General features: G+C 58.2%; 2 protein-coding genes across 4 annotated transcripts in view; one reads left to right on the forward strand and one right to left on the reverse strand.

Annotated features, from left to right (window-relative positions):
* Positions 1 to 15,065, forward strand: part of LOC112393396 (AFG3-like protein 1) — a 20,145-nt gene extending 5,080 nt beyond the window's left edge. Inside the window, exons 2-10 of one of the 3 annotated variants that reach the window (XM_024735631.1) lie at positions 2,989 to 3,113; positions 3,793 to 4,063; positions 6,231 to 6,368; positions 8,039 to 8,146; positions 8,769 to 8,894; positions 12,764 to 12,879; positions 13,301 to 13,498; positions 13,580 to 13,774; positions 13,860 to 15,065. In XM_024735631.1, coding sequence (XP_024591399.1) covers positions 2,989 to 3,113; positions 3,793 to 4,063; positions 6,231 to 6,368; positions 8,039 to 8,146; positions 8,769 to 8,894; positions 12,764 to 12,879; positions 13,301 to 13,498; positions 13,580 to 13,774; positions 13,860 to 14,075 — 1,493 coding nt within the window. In that variant the 3' untranslated portion in view covers positions 14,076 to 15,065. The remainder of the gene's footprint in view (positions 1 to 2,988; positions 3,114 to 3,792; positions 4,064 to 6,230; positions 6,369 to 8,038; positions 8,147 to 8,768; positions 8,895 to 12,763; positions 12,880 to 13,300; positions 13,499 to 13,579; positions 13,775 to 13,859) is intronic. The other 2 variants (XM_024735632.1, XM_024735633.1) reach the window with 2 other exon arrangements.
* Positions 15,066 to 15,393: 328 nt separating this feature from the next.
* DBNDD1 (dysbindin domain containing 1) overlaps positions 15,394 to 17,373 on the reverse strand; it is an 8,688-nt gene continuing 6,708 nt past the window's right edge. The window contains exon 4 of the mRNA XM_024735639.1: positions 15,394 to 17,124. Coding sequence (XP_024591407.1) covers positions 16,967 to 17,124 — 158 coding nt within the window. The 3' untranslated portion in view covers positions 15,394 to 16,966. The remainder of the gene's footprint in view (positions 17,125 to 17,373) is intronic.

The raw sequence follows: 17,373 nt of genomic DNA on the forward strand, positions 1-17,373 counted from the left end.
CACTGGAGGTTTTTTTTTTTTTTTTTCTGCGGTACGCGGGCCTCTCACTGCCGCGGCCTCTCCCGCCGCGGAGCACAGACTCCGGATGCGCAGGCTCAGCGGCCATGGCCCACGGGCCCAGCCGCTCCGCGGCACGCGGGATCCTCCCAGACCGGGGCACGATCCCGTGTCCCCTGCATCACCAGGCGGACCCTCAACCACTGCGCCACCAGGAAAGTCCAGGATTTTTTTTTTTTAAAGCGTTCATTGATTTTGAGTTAGTCTGGGGAGGTGAGCGGCCAGTGGCCTGTGCGTGGGTGGGCCTGGTATTTACTTCCCCTCACTCGTTTGTTGACGTGGCCTCCCTCCCTCCCTTTGTCTTCGGGGCTCAGCACCTCCATAGCTTGTGTAGATCTGAAGCCTCGACAAATCTGCTTGTGAAGTTACAGCGTAGTTTGGTGATGTGGGTGGGTGAAGTGAATATTCAGTGGGTGTGTTCCTCTTGGGAAATGTCTCCTGCTCGGGCAGCCAGGAGCAAGAAGTGGAGCGGGGCCCATGAAAGCTCGTTGGGAGGAGTGCTTACATGATTCGCTACAAACGTCAGACTTCTTTGAAGGCTCGTGTTTTGTCCTTTATGCACATCTTCCCTCTATCCTATAATATGTCTGGCTGTTCCTGGGATCATTCTGGCCTTCGGGCTTCCGTGGCTTTGCGTTGGGCTTGCTGCAGTGGGGCCGTGTACGTCGTGGGGCAGCTCGGGGTTTTATCCTAGAACTTGTGTGGATGTTGTGCTCAGGCCCTGCCTCTGCTGTTGTTGGCTGGCTGTGGATGGATTGCCTAGGGGAGAAAGTGATTTTTGTCTCAAGCCTCTGTGTGCCCACCTTTTCTTTACTCAGGGGAATGATTTTTTTTTTTTTTAATATTTATTTGGTTCTTAGTTGCGGCACGCGGGATCATCATCGCCGTGTGCTGGATCTTTCTTAGTTATGGCACTCGGGCTCCTTAGTTGTGGCACGGGAGCTCTTAGTTGTGGCATGTGGGATCTAGTTCCATGACCAGGGATCGAACCCGGGACCCCTGCATTGGGAGTGCGGAGTGTTAGCCACTCGACCACCAGGGAAGTCCCAGCAATCTGCATTTTAAAACAGCATTGTTTTTTTTCCTGGTTACAGATGTAATACATGCTTGCTGCAAAAAAATTGGGGGAAATAAATAAAAGTATAAAGAAAGAAATCACCATCTGCTAACTCAGGCTGGCCTTTTTTTTTGATCCTCCTGGCCAGTCTGAAAGCGGAGCTGCTCACTCTTTTACACCCTCTGTCTGACTGTCCCGTTGCACACTCCGGCAGTGGCGCACTGCGCTGGGGGAAGTGTGAGGGATCAGCTGGGCAGGGGTCCCGCGGGGCAGGGAGGATGCGCCATGCCTTCGCCTCCATGAACCTGAGAGCTGGCGGGGCCTGGCTGGCTGGGGCTCCGCGTACTGGCGGAGAAGCCAGGGCGGGCAGTCACCTGGAGTCCTGTTTGCCGTGGTTTCAGCTGTGTTACAGGCTTGTGCAGGAGTCGGGTGGTGGTGAGGTTCCACACTCAGGGTCGTGTCCTCGCCGTGCAATCCTCAGTCTTCCCGTTGTTTCCAGGAGGAGCTGTGGTGTTTCCAGTGGTTATGGTGGTGTTGACAGCGGGCCATGTCTGCAGCTCCCCAGACGGCTTGTGCCTTCTGGGCAGCGGGCTGTTTAGGCGACAGCAGCTAGCAGGCCTTGGCGCTGCACTTTCATTCTCGTCGGCACTGTTTTCTTGTGGTGCCTGCTGTCCGACCAGGGATTGAACCTGGAAAGCCCAGAATCCTAACCATTAGGCCACCAGGGAACTTCCCTCCTTTAGGATTTTTTTTTTTTTTTCTTTTTTGCGGTACGCGGGCCTCTCACTGCTGTGGCCTCTCCCGCTGTGGAGCACAGGCTCTGGACGCGCAGGCTCAGCGGCCATGGCTCACGGGCCCAGCCGCGCCGCGGCATGTGGGATCTTCCCGGACCGGGGCACGAACCCGTGTCCCCTGCATCGGCAGGTGGGCTCTCAACCACTGCGCCACCAGGGAAGCCCTCCTTTGGGATTTTTAAAGCCAGTTTGGAGGCTTAGTGCTCACATGTGCCACATTTTAATCCCTCTTCTTGCATTGGTTCCTGTTTATTAAAATAATCCCGGGCTAAAATTGTCCATGTTAGTAGGAAACAAAACCAAGACCTGTCCTGCGGAGTGTGAGCTGCCCTCAGAGAGAGGCGCAGCCCGTGTGTGTGAGGCTCGTCTGAGGAAGAGGCCCAGGGTTGCTATGCCATGTCCTGCCTGGGACCTCAGCTCTTCTGACTGCTCGTCTCTTTTCTAGGTGGACCGGCTGGAAGTCGTGAACAAACAGTTTGTGCGTGTTATTACTGCCCCTGGGACATCGTCTGAGGTGAGGGCTGGGTTCAAGGCCGGTGTCCTAGACGTAGGTTTTGGTTTTAGCGTAAGGTGTAGTTTTCTGGGAATTCCCTCGTGGTCCAGTGGTTAGGACTCTGAGCTCTCACTGCCAAGGGCGCAGGTTCAATCCCTGGTCGGGGAACTAAGATCCCGCAAGCCTCGTGGCCAAAAAGAGGTATAGTTTTCTGTTTTTTTTAGAGAAATGCCTTCCCTGGTTTCACTTTCCAGCACCCACTTGTGCTCGTTTGTTTTGGTGACACGACAGGAACAGTCTGCCAAGTAGCGCAGGACCCTCATAAAGCTATAACCGCTTCAGTTTTGCCGAGTAACACGTGCCAGCTGCCAGCTGAGATCTGGAAGGGGGAAGAATAACATGACGGAGGGAGGCGACGTCAGCTGTCGATGGGCATTTATACTTCGACCTCAGACCTAAGCCTGTGGTTTGGGGCCAGGACAGGTGGCCTGTCAGAGCTGCTCCGGGCTTTGCTGGGAGAGGCGCTGGGGAGGGGCGGCGGCTGTGGAGGGCACACCCTACAGCGCCTGGCGCCTTGGTCTCTGCAGAAGTTTGTGTGGTTCAACATCGGCAGCGTGCACACCTTCGAGCGCAACCTGGAGATCGCCCACTGGGAGCTGGGCATCGAGCTCGCGGAGCAGACGGCCGTGGTCTACACCACCGAGAGCGATGGGTGAGTGGGCGCAGCTGGGCCCCGTACTGGCCATGCAGCACTTCCTGCTGTACCCGCTCAGGCGTGTTACAGGCGTTCTCCGATAGTCACGGTGTCTGTGGTGGAAGATAAATTTGTTGGCTCTGTTTTTATTGAGGAAAGAATTGATCGGGGAAATGTTTAGCTAGGCAGCCTGAGGACTGTGCAGTGGGCCGGGAAGGGCTCAGCTGCGGGGAGGCTGTGCTGGGCCTGGAGGGGTTCTGAGGGAGGGGCCGCAGCTGCCCTGCCTGCCCCACAGGTGAAATCGAGCAGGTAGGTGTGCGTGGATGGGAGAAGCTGCAAATACAGGTTGGCACATTAAAAAACAAACTGTTGGGGCTTCCCTGGTGGCGCAGTGGTTGAGAGTCCGCCTGCCGATGCAGGGGACACGGGTTCGTGCCCCGGTCCGGGAAGATCCCACATGCCGCGGAGCCGCTGGGCCCGTGAGCCATGGCCGCTGAGCCTGCGCGTCCGGAGCCTGTGCTCCGGCGGGAGAGGTCGCAACAGTGAGGGGCCCGCGTACCGCAAAAAACACAAAAAACTGTTCCCTTTTGTGTAGCAAAACCAAGTTCTGGAGCCGTCCACTGTTCATGGCCTGGAGGCAGTGTTTCTGGCTTGTGTCTCAAGGGAACGTGACAGATGGTTTTCTTGGACTTTCTAGGTCTTTCTTGCGAAGCCTGGTGCCCACCTTTCTCCTGATCGGAAGCCTCCTCTATGTCGCGAGGAGGGGCCCGATGGGGGCTGGGCGTGGCAGGAGAGGAGGGGGCCTCTTTACCGTTGGCGAGACCACAGCCAAGATCGTGAAGAACAACGTCGGCGTGCGCTTTGCAGACGTGGCTGGTTGCGAAGAAGCCAAGTTGGAGATCATGGAGTTTGTGAATTTCCTGAAGAATCCCAAGCAGTATCAGGACCTCGGGGCCAAAATTCCAAAGGTACTGATTGGAGAAAACACGATGCTCTGAGCTTTGCCCTGGTTCATTGTGGACGGAGCTGGGACAGCGTAGCCTTTGGTAATGACACTGTGTCTTATTAATCACAGTGGGGGGGCTTCCCTGGTGGCGCAGTGGTTGAGAGTCCGCCTGCCGATGCAGGGGACGCGGGTTCGTGCCCCGGTCCGGGAAGATCCCACATGCCGCGGAGCGGCTGGGCCCGTGAACCATGGCCGCTGAGCCTGCGCGTCTGGAGCCTGTGCTCCGCAACGGGAGAGGCCACAGCAGTGAGAGGCCCGCGTATCGCAAAAAAAATAAATAAATAAAATAAATAAATAAATAATCACAGTGGGGAGTGGAAACCGCATTTGCAGAGTAGTAAAGTGAAAATCCTCTTGTCTGATCAGCTGTTTTAAACTCTAAAACCGGAATCCTAGGGACAGTGCACGCCCGCCTGGCGTGTGTTTATTTCACCTTCAAGTGCAAACATACGTCTTTGTTGGTGTGGTGTCTCGTTTAGAGCACAGGCCTTCCTTTGAGTTTGGCCCCAGTGATCAAATTCTCTGTTAAATATCTTGCACAAAGCACTTAACGTCTATAGTTTTGTTTCTTTAAAATGAACTGAGAACGCAGAAGCAATCTGAGTGCAGGATCCTATATTTTTATGACTTTTTCTTACTCTTTCAGTTTTCTGTCCATTCAATTTGACAGCATTTTTCTTTAACAGTTTGCCGTTATTACTTTATTATCTAAAGCCTTCAACTTTGTTTTTGAAAAAACAACTTTCTTTACCATTACTTATTATCAAAGTATATAATTAAAATAAGTACATGGAATTCCCTGGCGGTCTAGTGGTTAGGACTTGGGGCTTACCTTGCCATGGCCCGGGTTCAATCCCTGGTTGGGAAACTAAGATTCTGCAAGGAAGTAAATGGGTCTGGGATCAGATGCAGCTGCCTCTCGGGAAGCCCACGAGCAAGTAGTGGGACAGGTGTGCGGTGTGGATGCAGGTTGGGGTGCTGTGCAGAGGAAGTGGAGCTACGGTGATTCTGGCCACTCTGTCTACTTGCGGGTGCCTCTGGGCATCGACCTTTTGAGGGCCCGGCTGAAGCTGTGAGTCCTTTTCCCAGAAAGGTTTGCGTCTCACACAGAATAGATTCACAGACCCCTTGAGGCGTCCCTGGGCCCTGGACCAGGCTCTGAGCTCTCGGGTGGCTGGTGCTCACCGCACTGACCTTCCTGGTGGCCCCATGCTTCCCCCAGCGTGCCCTGAACAACAGGAGAGCATGACTGACCGCTGGGGCTTTGTGGGCAGGAGGTCTGTGCTTCTGTCTGACCACCTGGTGAGAGCTGGCTGGAAAGCCGGGTGTGCGGGGCACAGAAGGCGCCCTGCCTTGAGGAGACCCTCTGCGAATCCGCATCCACGTTCACGGGGACGTGGGGCCCTGACGCCTTGTGGTTTTGAGTTTTGTGGCTCCCTCCTCCCTCCCTTTATGTATTTTAGTTTTGTCCTTAAAGACTTAAAAAAACAACCTTAGAGTCTCCTTTGAAATAAGTAGATATTAACCCACACCCTCCACTAGAAATGGAGCAGTAGGAGCCCCGTTTAAATCTCTCCTCGTTTTTCACGTGTAATGGGAACCCCGAAAGGAGCACTGAGGTGTGTTTCTGGGGCGTGAATTATGAATTTCAACCTTAAGTAAGCGTAGAAAAAGGCAGGTTGTCGATCAGGAAGCACAGGTGCCAGTGACCACACACAGGTGCCGCCTTCACAGCTGCCGGTGGACGAGCTGGACAGAATCACGTGACCAGGTCTGGGGAGTGGGCTCTTGTTCGTCCTGGTGTGAGTTGGTGTGTTTCGTAGGGCAGTTTGGCAAAGACCGTTAAACATCAGACCGTGAGATCCAGCGAGCCCTGCCCTGGGAGCGTTGCCTGAAGAGATAACCTGCTCGGCTGGACTGGGGGTATGGGGGGCTTTCCCACATCTGCAGCGTTTGAACGTTTCATGGTGAACGTGCGTTCATTTTACAAGCAGGAAGTATCACACCGAAAGCAAACCTTAGCCGACCTGCGTGGAGCAGGCCTAGAAAACGCCTGTTCAGTAGAACGTGACTGTCTCCTCGGCTCCGTCTGTGCCCTTTCAGAACCAGGCATTGCCTTTCTGTTTCAGGGAGCCATGCTCACTGGTCCTCCTGGTACCGGCAAAACGCTTCTCGCCAAGGCAACTGCAGGGGAGGCCAGTGTGCCCTTCATCACCGTGAACGGGTCCGAGTTCCTGGAAATGTTAGTCGGCGTCGGTCCAGCTCGGGTAGGTTGATGCGCCCTTGTCCTTGCCCTGGGCTTCGTGTGGGACCCTGGCAACAGGCGCAGAGCACAGATGTGCAGGGGAACCCGGGCGGGCAGGCAGAGCCGCTGAGATGAGAGTTGAGTGCCAGAGGCGAGGGCTTAGCTTGGTGAGCTCTTTAGTCCTGTGTTGGTACCAGTGGCAAAGCAGACCCTGCGTGGACTCCTGTTTCACGTCCGTGACGTGTATGCAATGGCCCGAAGAAATGCTCCCTGTGTCTTGTTCATTGAGGAGATTGACGCGATGGGCAGGAATTGCGGCCGTGGGCACTTTGGGGGCCAGAGTGAGCAGGAGAACCCCTGAACCAGCTGCTCGTGGAGCTAGACGGTGAGCGGCTGCACGACCGTCCCCCAGGCCTTCCTCTGTGTGGGGCCTCCCCGGGCGAGAACCCCTGCTTGCTGTGTTTTGAGGAAGGCTGTTTTCGGCACGCACAGTGGAGGGAGCTGCCCTCAGAGCTCAGCGCAGGACGGGGCCGACACCCAGGCTCCTTCCGCGTTGGCCTCTGGCCCGGGCCGCCTCCTGCCCAGAGCCCCTCTCCGCTCTCCCCACTGGGGACCACTGCTCGGGGAGGTCCCAGCTCCGCGTGACAGCCCGGCAGCCCTGCCGAAGCTTCGCGGGAAGCGTCTAGGCGTTCTTACTAGTTTCCAAATTTGGAGAAGCTTTTGTTGGACCTTTGGCAGGTCTTGTCCTCGCTTTGGCTTTGGAGCTGTGTTGGGGTCCCCGACATGACCCCGGGTTTGGTGATTCGCCGGGAGGACTCCATGTTTAGTTGGATTCAGGACCACGGTTGAGTGGGGAGCAGGTGCCTGGTGGCCAGGGAAGCTGGTCACAGCCTCTGGAGCCCTGGAGTCGCAGGATGCAGCTACTTCCGTGGCAGCGGGCTGGGTGACACTCGGGAGTGGGGTTTCCCCTGGGGGCTGGTCACGTGGCAGCCTCTGCCCAGCACGTGCTACGATCCCAGCCTCCCAGGAGGAAGGCAGGTGCTTCGCAGAAACCACACGTCTGCACGCACAGTTGAGGCGCAGGGAGCCCCTCTTATCAGGGAGCGGTCCTGAATCCCAGGTCCCAGAGGTGGCCGAGGGCCCCTGTGAGCAGGCCTTTCTGCAGATGAGTGCTGGGTGAGCTCAGGCCCTCGCCGCCCCGCCTGCCTTCCAGTCAGGCTCCCTGAGCCCAGCAAGCCGTCCAGGGCCTGGGTGGAGGGAGGTCTCTGCAGCGGCCCAGGGCCCCGACGGTGGAGGCTCTGCCCGGCCCCTGCAGCTCGCCGCGTGGTGTCAGAGGCTGGCCGTGATAGACCAGTAATGAATTAGGATGGGCGTCCATGGCCTGAGGAATGTCTGGTTACCCACCAGTGCACGTGCGCCTCAGCACTGGGGGCCGCGGGGACCAGAGCCACTGGTTGCTTCCTGAGACGGGTCAGAGCTAGCCCTGGGCGTGAGTGTCCGCCCCACACTGAGCGGCCTGTGCAGTGGGCTGCGGGCCCGCAGGAGAAGCAGGCCCAGCGTGGGGCTTCTGGGGTGGGTGGCAGGGGTCCCGGGAAGACGGGGCCAGCTGCGCAGGGGAGGAGCCCTGGGAAGAGGAGAGACTCCTGCTGCCTGGGCCCCCTCCTTGGGCTCACCTGCTTCTCTCATGTCCAGGGTTCAGCTCTACCACGAGCGTCATGGTGCTGGCGGGCACCAACCGCCCCGACATCCTTGACCTGGCCCTGACGCGGCCCGGCCGGTTTGACCGTCAGATTTACATTGGTGAGTGTGCTGGTTGCCTGGGTGCTGAGGCTTGGCTTTTCCTTCCTTTGGGTTAAAAGTTGAGTTAGATCTTTAGCTGTGTATTTGGAGGAGATTTTGATCGGGGTCCTAAAGCCGTTAATACAGTGTTGTGAAAATGGTGGAGGTGCGTGGGTGCCCCCCACTTTGGGAAGAACAGGTGTACTTGGGGCTGGGGGAAGGTCACTGCAGTCCATGCAGGTGGGAGCGAGGTGACAGACTTGGATCCTTCAGCTTTTACTTTTTGTGTGCCGTTAGCGAGAGCAGCATTCACCCTGGCCCTTTCCACCGGTGAGGAGGTCCTGGGAATTTAGGACTTGAGTCCTGCACGGACACCCTGCTGCCAGGGCAGCCAGAGTTTTGCTTGTGGTTGGGTCCCTGTCCTGGGATGGATTTGCGTGGGCCAGAGGCTCCACGGTCAGGAAGTTCTTTGATGCGTTGAAGAGTTGAACGTACGTGACCTGTGGGTCGTTCCTGCCGCGGGGAGCTCCCCGACCCGGGTCGGACAGCCAAGCGTGCAGCACAGACACGCAGGGGAGGGCCCTTGCAGTGAAGTGGCTGCGGGTGGCCCCGCCCTGGCCCTCAGTGCCTCTCTCTCTGTTAGGCCCCCCTGACATCAAAGGCAGGTCGTCCATCTTCAGGGTCCACCTGCGTCCACTCAAGTTGGACGAGAGCCTCATTGAGGACCCCCTGGCGAGGAAGCTTGCGGCCCTCACTCCAGGCTTCACAGGTGAGTGTGGCCAGGTGGGCCGTGCGGGTCTGGACGTGTCGTCGGTGGGTGGTATCTGGTTGTGCCACTTGGTCCTGGCATGTGCTACCCTTGTCTTTAGAACTTTTGAGTCTGATGGACATATCGGAGGCCTCAGAGATGATTAGCCCCAAGGCTGGCTTGTGCCTGTTTGAACTCCTGCCACCCCGGGAACATAGTGCAGTGACGTCTTGTCCCCTTGGCATGCTGCCCATTGAAGGGGTCATGGTTCAGCACTTCCCAAATTGGATGACAGACCTGAGTGTCCACGTCCAAGACATTGAATAAACTCCAAGTAGGGATAAACCCAGAGACGTCCACGCTGAGATACAGTGTAATTCATGTTGGTCAGAGGTAACGAGAGACTGCTGAAGCCAACCAGACAGAAGGGACACCTAGTGGGGACGGGTCTTCAGTAAGGTTAACAACCGATTCTTCTTGGAGACCATGAGGCCAGAAGGCTGTGGATCTGGCAAGACTGTTCTTCAATAGGGAAGGAGAAATAAAGGCATTCCTAGATTGTTTTTTAAAGTTGAGGGAACTTACTATATTTAAACCTGCCCTCCAGGAAATGCTGGAGTCCTCTGGGCTGAAATGAAAGGGCGCTGGCCAGTGACTCGAAGCTGTGTGGGGAAATAGCCCTGGGAGAGGCAACTGCATAGGTAAACGTAAAGGCCAGCATCCTGTGTGTTTTCGGTTTGCAGCTCCTCTGTTTTCCCTTTATGATTTAAAGGGCAGGTGCTTAAACCCATAAAGACATGTCTGTGTTATTGGGCACACGACGTAAAAAAAAAAAAAAAGTAACCTGTGAAGGTGGGAAGGGCTGTGTAGGAACAGAACCTTTGTACGTTGTTAAAGCTGGAAAGGGAAAAACTGATTCTAACCTCCCTGTGGAGCTGCCAGGGGACTGAAGAGCCAGCACAGTCTGTGCAGAGCAGAGATGGAAGACACACTTCCCTAATGCAGAACTGACTACGAAGCTCCAGCAGACAGAAGGGGGCTGCTGGCGCAAGGGTGGGCGTCGACCAGTAGAGTAGAACTGGGAGCCTAGATGTGCGCTTGTGCATCTCGTTCAGTTGTTGTTTTTTTAAATTCATTTTATTCATTTATTTTTGGCTGCGTTGGGTCTTCATTGCGTGCGGGCTTTCTCTAGTTGTGGCGAGCGGGGGCTACTCATTTTTCTTTTTTTTTTTTTCTTTTGCGATACGCCGGCCTCTCACTGTTGTGGCCTCTCCCGTGGCGGAGCACAGGCTCCGGACGCGCAGGCTCAGCGTCCATGGCTCACGGGCCCAGCCGCTCCGCGGCATGTGGGATCCTCCCGGACTGGGGCACGAACCCGTGTCCCCTGCATCGGCAGGCGGACTCTCAACCACTGTGCCACCAGGGAAGTCCTTGGTCAGTTGTTTCTGTCAAGGGTGTGAAGACCATTTGATGGGGAAAGAATAGTTTGTTCAATCAAATGCGCTGGGACGACGGTGTCCACAAGCAAAAGGACGAAACTAGACCTTAGACCACATGCAGCGGTCAAGTCAAAATGGATAAGAGACCTAAACTGTGGAGCTAGAACTATAAAGGTCTTAAAAGAAAATCTTCGTGACCTTGGATCTGGCAATGGTTTCTTAAAGCACAAGCAACAAGTGAGAAAACAAATTAGACTTTTCCAAAATTAAAATCTTTTGTGCGTCAAGGGACATTATTGAGGTGGTGAGAAGACAGCCCGCAGAATGGAAGAAACTATTTGGAGATTATGCATCTGGTAGGGGTTTATAATCCAAAATATTTAAAGAACCCGATTTAAATATGGGAAAAGGATTTGAACATTTTTCCAAAGAAGGTCTGCAGGTGGCCAGAAAGCAGACGAGCAGGTGCTCAGTGATGGTAGGAAAACGCACATCAAAACCACAGTGTGGTGCCGCCTCACGCCCACCAGGATGGCCGTAAGAGGCGGATGCATGAGTCGCCGGTGCTGGTGGGGATGTAAGATAGTGTGGCCACGGGGATCCACCTGGCAGTTCTTCCAGAAGTGAAGGACAGTTACCGTATGACCCCGGTTCCACTCCTCGGTATCTAAGAATTGAAAACATTTGTTCACACAAAGGCTTTACACAGATGTTCACAGCAGCATAATTCATAATAGCCGAGAGGTAGAGGCCACCCGTGTCCAGCGGTGCGTGACCGGATAGATGTGTGTAGAGTGGGTACAGAGGGCCAGCTGTACTGGCCATGTTATATCAGGGGCTTGAGCGTCCGTGGAGTTTGCTATCTCCTGTGGAAGCCTCGGGGCGGCTGTGCATGTGATGGAACCTCATTCAGCTGTGAAAAGGAATGAAATAACCAGTACACGCTACGATAGCGGATGAGCGTGAAAACACTGTGTCGAGTGAAAGAAGCACACAGAAGACCACCTGTCATGTGATTCCATTTATGTGAAACGTCCAGAAGAGGCAAATCCATAGAGATAGAAAGTAGGTTAGTGGTTGGCTGGGCACGTGTACAGGACTTAGCCACATACGTCACATCGGTGACGGAAACGTCTGAAATGAGATCAGCGCAATGGTCGCACATCTTGATAAACTTACCAAAAGTGTTTGAAAGGTACACTTAAAACGGATAGATTTTATGTTCAATAACTCATACCTCAGTAAATTGTTCAACCAAAATACTGGCTGAAAGCAACGGTGACTGACAGAGCAGGTCCCGTTTCCTTCCAGTCCTTGACCTACTTTAGCTCTGGCCCCTCTGCTGGAGATTTTCCTCTTAACAGTCCGCCCTGGGGCACTGATGGGACTGTTTCTCCTTTTCCGGGTCAGGTGCTGATATTTCTAATGTTTGCAACGAAGCGGCCCTGATCGCCACCCGCCACCTGAGTCCTTTTGTCCAGGAGAAGCGCTTGGAGCAGGCGGTTGAGAGGGTCGTCGGAGGCGAGCCAGGCAGTGCTGGGGGGCGGTTTCCAGCTCTGACCCACAGCGGGCCCACCCTGGGGCCCAGCTTCACTTCATTGAGCTGCAGTGGTGGACAGTTTTCCAGACCAAAATCTGGGACTTGGGATCTGCCAGCAGCTTTCGTGCTCTTACTAGAGCAACATTTATAATTTCAAAGAGATGTAACCTCCAGGGCGCTGTGTCAGACCCAGGTTCGGGTGCTGCCCGTGGCTGAGAGGCAGGTTTTTTGCGTGCTCCCCTGGGAAGCTTCAGCGTGGGGTAGAGGTCTCCCGAGTGCCCTCCCGGGAACGGAGGTCCGGGAGGTGTCCGTGTGGTCAGCAGCTGTCCTTCATGATCCCGCCCCACAGCTGTGAGAACCAGCCCGTCTCCAGACAGCAGGTTGGCAGGGCTGCTTTGTCTTTGCTTCACGTTTTATTGAAGTGTGGCGTGCACAGACAAGTGTCAGTGACCCAAGGCAGTCGCCACAGCTGCTCGACGCTGTCCTGGCGGCGCCGCTGAGCTGACCAGCCCTGAAGCTGAGCTCACGCGAGTCGTGGTGCCTTCTCTGTGCCCTGTTCCCTGCCTGCAACTGGGTGTAGGCGGCATAGAGAGCGCTCCTGGTCTCCCTGCGTCCGGCCTCACTGCCAGTCAGGTCACGGAGAGTAGCTAACCCCCTTGGCTACAAACGGGCCCCCAAAGGCACCTGCCGCTTGCACGGTGGGGCAGAAGACAGTGTAGCGTCTGGTGTGGAGGGACAGGCGCCCAGCAGGCCTGAGCGGTGTGCGTGGAGCGGACAGGCTGCGGGCCTGTCCTGGGCGGACGGAGGCCCTGAGCAGCCCCCAACACGCCCGCGGTGCAGAATGGGGCCTTGGCACCCACCTCTCAGCTGTCTGTTTGTCCTCTGCCTCTTGCCGTGAACTTGACTTGCAGGTCTCGAGAAGAAGATGCAGGTCCTACAGCCCAGCGAGAAGATGACGGTAGCCTACCGTGAGGCTGGCCACGCGGTGGTGGGCTGGTTCCTGGAGCATGCAGACGCCCTGCTCAAGGTTGGCCCATCCCCCTGCGCATCTGTGGTGTGGTTCAGGGCCCACTCCCCTCCCGGGGGTGCTGTGTGGGCACGGTGCATTCCAGGTGGCGGCCCTCCTCACTCTTTGAGGATGTAATGGTCTAGAATTTGTTACACGATTCCCTGAGGTGTGAGTGGGCAGAGAGGGGGGGGTGCTGGTTCCAGGAGGGGTCTGGATGCTGGCCATCTGACACCTGGAGGTTCCACGTTAAACTCACCTCACTCTAAACTTTCCCCTGACGGCACGGCTCCTCCACAGCTTCCTGGGATGGCGGGACAGAGGGGGTTTCTGTGTTCATCCTTGGGGTGACCTGTCAGCGCTGGGGCCCAGGGCTTCCTCTCCTCCTTCGGGATACCCGGGGACCCTGGGGGTGACAGGGCGCGCCTGCCGTATGTGGCAGGTGTCCATCATCCCCCGGGGCAAGGGGCTCGGGTACGCCCAGTGCCTGCCCAGGGAGCAGTACCTGTACACGCGGGAGCAGCTCTTCGACCACATGTGCGCCATGCTGGGTGGCCGGGTGGCCGAGCAGCTGTTCTTGCAGATCACCACGGGGGCCCAGGACGACCTGAGGAAGGTCGCCCAGAGTGCCTACACCCAGGTAAGGCGGTGTCCGCGGGGGCTGGGAAGGGGCCTCAGGGCACCGTCCGCCAGGCTCACGCCCGCCCCTCGCCTGCCCCAGATTGTGCAGTTCGAGATGAGCGAGAAGCTGGGCCAGGTGTCCTTTGACCTCCCCCGGCCTGGCGAGGTGCTGGTGGAGAAGCCGTACAGCGAGGCCACGGCCCAGCTCATCGACCAGGAGGCTTGGCGGCTGGTCAGCTCTGCGCACGCGCACACCCTGGACCTGTTGACGCGCTCCCGGGAGCGGGTGGACGAGGCGAGTGGGGCCGGCCTGTCCCCAGGGTCGGGGCGGGGGCTCTGCGGGGCGCCGAGCGGACGGCCTGACATGGTCCGGTGTGCAGGTGGGCAGGCGGCTGCTGGGGAAGGAGGTGCTGGAGCGTGCCGACATGGTGGAGCTGCTTGGGCCCCGACCCTTTGCGGAGAAGACCGCCTACGAGGAGCTCGTGGAGGGCACCGGTGGCCTGGAGGACACGTCCCTTCCCCAGGGGCTGAAGGGCTGGTGCTGGGGGCCGGAGGAGGGCGGCACGGAGTGCCCCCTGCAGGAGAGCCCAGCCTAGCGCCCCTGCCTGGAGAGCAGCCTCCGGAATCTCCAGAGAGCAAATTAAAACGCGTGATAATCACAAATGGGTGTTTTCAGGTCAGGGTCCTCTGAGCCCATGGGGATTCCAGCTCCCAGCACGTGCCCTTCCACCGAGGCGGGGGCTGGGACCCTGTTCCCGAGTCAGTGGAGGGCAGTGGCCGAAACTCACCTGCCCCCTGGGGGCCTGCGTGTAGGACCCCCCGGGCCTCCCCCGAGGTGGCTGGTGGGCTTATCTGCCGGGGACAGCTGCCCAGCGCAGGGACATCGGTGCTGGTCACCTCACCTGCCCTGGGGAGAGACGGAGAGGGGGCTTTTGGCCCAGTTCAGAAATCCTCAAGGTCTGGTGAGGTTCAGAATTGAGGAAAGGAGAATACTAGCCAGGCGCCAAGCGCGTAGCTGTTAGGGTGGTGGAAGACCAGTTAGTCCTTATGGAGGGGCCTCGCCACTTCCACAGGCGGGGTGTCTGTGGGGTCTGAGCCTGAGGGGTGCCCCAGCGGAGCCACCCCTGTTCTCAGGGTCGGGGCCTTGCCAACCCTGCGTCTCTGGGAAGCTGTGTTCCTCGTGGTCCGTGTTGTTAGGGTCCAGGACAGGGGGCTCTGGGTTGCTCCACGTGGTAGGACAGCCACCGGGGGCCGTAGCTAAGCTCTAGGGCTGAGCCTTCCATTCCCCGGTTGGTCCTGGAGCGAGACCAGGGCCCAGCCCCCGGGGAGTCGGGGTTAGTGGAAGTGGCCCTGCGGGTCCCCAGAACATGGCCAGGGCATCGGAGTCATCAGAATTGTGACAGTAGCAGCAGCTGCTGCCTTGCGGTGGGTGATGCGGGCTGACTGCGAGAGCAGGGGCACCGCCCCACGTGCCCGCCGCTGCTGTCCCAGCCACGGCCACACGCTGGGCCTCAGGGATGAAATTTTCCAAATCGTTTGGGATGTTTGCCTCAAAAATAGAGTTTCCAACTTGGGACAAACACTTTCAACTTTGTTGCTTGTGAAATGTGTATTGCTGAATTTCTGCCATCTCCGGGGTTCGCCCTGTGATGCAGCCTTGGACACTCAGTCTCCGTGTGTTGAGCTGCTTGGCGTCCTGCAGGGGCCTGTCCTGGGGCTTTTTCTGGTGGAGGTGGGGTGCTCTCCTTGACCCCAGGAAGGACCCACGTTGTCCTGAGCCTGTTCCTTGGGAGACTGGGTGCAGCCCCTCCCCGGGTCCAGGGCACGCCCCTGGGGACAGCGCCCCTGCCTGCGTGCCCCGTCCCTGCACCCCCTCCAGTCTCCTCAGCGCCCCCTTCACCTCGCACCCTGTCTGGGCCATCGCCCCACCTGGGCTGAGGCTTGGCCAAGGATCTCGGGTTAGGGAGGCTCAGCCCCGCAGGAGGAACCGCCCGGCACGGGGCACGCGGCCTGCGTCTCATGGTGGTTAAAACGGTCAGAGTTTAGGCTTCATCCTTGGTCTTCTGCTCACAGGCGGACCCTGCCTGGCGGCTGCCTCCCCAGGAACCTGCCCCAGGCTGGGAAGAGCCTCTCGGGAGTACCTCTGCCTCTTCCAGCCTGGGCTTGTGGAGGCAGGGTCTTCGCTTCTTTAACGCCTCGAGAGCCAGGGCGCTTGGCCCTGAAATGTGACCCAAATAAGAGCCCAGGGCATGTCACAGTGGAACCCCCAGTGGCTTTAGCTGGGGGAGGGCCAGAGCGTGGAGCTCCTGGAGGCCCCTAGAGCAGCCACCCCCGGCCCGCACGCCTGAGCTCCCACGTCAGCTGGAAAGGAAGCGAGTGGTCGGCGAGACTTAGGACAGGGTGCCGTTTTAATCCTGCTGTTTGGAAATGAGATCTGCAGAAGCCGTAGCGAGAAGGATGGGAACTCGGCCCGGGGGAAGACTGGGGGGCGGGGGGGCACGGCTGCCCTCACGGGATCCCTTTTAAGTGAAATTCTTGGTTGTGTCGGGAAGACACCTCCCTGTTGCTGCCCCTCACGTGCCCCTCCTGGCGCATAGGGCGACCCTTTTCCTGGTGGGATGTGCTGTAGCCACGCCCCGTGGGCCCAGCATGTGCCCAGGCCTGTTTTCCTTCCCCAGAAATGTTTCAGTGGAGAAGGGGTCAGGGCAGGTGGCCTTGGGGACTAAAAGCAAGCTTACACGTTTATTTTAAAACTTCTTGGACTCACTGTCTGACTGGAAGCCGGTTCCGTCCCTTAGTATGTAAGCAGCGTCCGGAGCAGCCGAGTCTGGCACCCCTGAATTGGGGGCCAGGCGCTGTGCCCAGGTCCCTTCACGTCCCCACGCCCCTCGGGCTGCTGCACGTGTGTGCGTGCCTGTGTGCGTGTGTCTGGTGGGCCGCGGGGACTGTCATTGCAAGGACCGGGGGAGGGCGAACCTCGCCTGCCCCTGCCCTGCTCGGCGGTCTGAGGCAGTCGTGACATATTTGGTGTTCCGAGCTCAGGAGGTGGGTCTGGCTCTCAGGCAGGGATCACGACAAGCAGGGTGTTAGGGTCTGGGGGCTCTGGTGCTGACACTTCCTGGGCGGCAGGAGGGGCGCAGGGTTGGAATCAAGGCGGTTAGGGCAGCAGGGTGTCCCGCGGGCTGGAGCTTGGCACTGCCGTTCAAGACTGGAGCCCCGAGACCCCCGGGGGGTTGCAGAGCGCCTCTCACGGGCAGATCCCTGCTCACCGCACCCCTAGCCGGGAGTCTGGTGACAGACAAGAATACCATTCCTACAGACAGAAGTCTCGTCTCATCCCTGGGCCTGGTCCCTGACCCAGCGACCAGGAAGAGCTGGACGTAAGGCCACTGGGCTGTGCTTACGCAGAGGCGCCATGTGGGGCGGGCAGCGTCCACGGGGCCACGGCCGCCCGGACCTGCCCCGCCTCGGCCCCGGGCCAGCCGGCCTAGTCCTCCTTGGGCCTCTCCACGGTGAGAAACGTGTCCACAACGGCAGGCTGCCGCTCGGGGTCACCAAAGGGCTGCTTCTCACGGTTCTGCTCGGCCCTGGTGCGTGTCCAGGAGGGGGAGCGCAGACAGCCGGCCCTGGGCAGCGGGTGTAGGCCTGGTGGGAACACAGGCTGGGGTCAGTGTGGCTTGGGGTCCCAGGTCACTCCTTCAGCTACTGGGCTGGGCCCGTGTGTGCCTCCAGCACGGCGTCGGGCCACACGTTGGGGTGCCCTGGGCACCAGCAATGTGTACACGTGGGTCTGGGTGCAGCCCGGCCAGGGGCTTTCCCATTGTCCCCAGGCGGGTCCCCGTGCAGCTGAGGCGCCCGCCCTGGGGGTGAGCCAGGCCTGGAGCAGGTGCCACT

This window comes from Neophocaena asiaeorientalis, unplaced genomic scaffold, assembly GCF_003031525.2.
Source record: "Neophocaena asiaeorientalis asiaeorientalis breed wild unplaced genomic scaffold, Neophocaena_asiaeorientalis_V1.1 scaffold40, whole genome shotgun sequence".
NCBI classification, from domain to species: domain Eukaryota; kingdom Metazoa; phylum Chordata; class Mammalia; order Artiodactyla; family Phocoenidae; genus Neophocaena; species Neophocaena asiaeorientalis.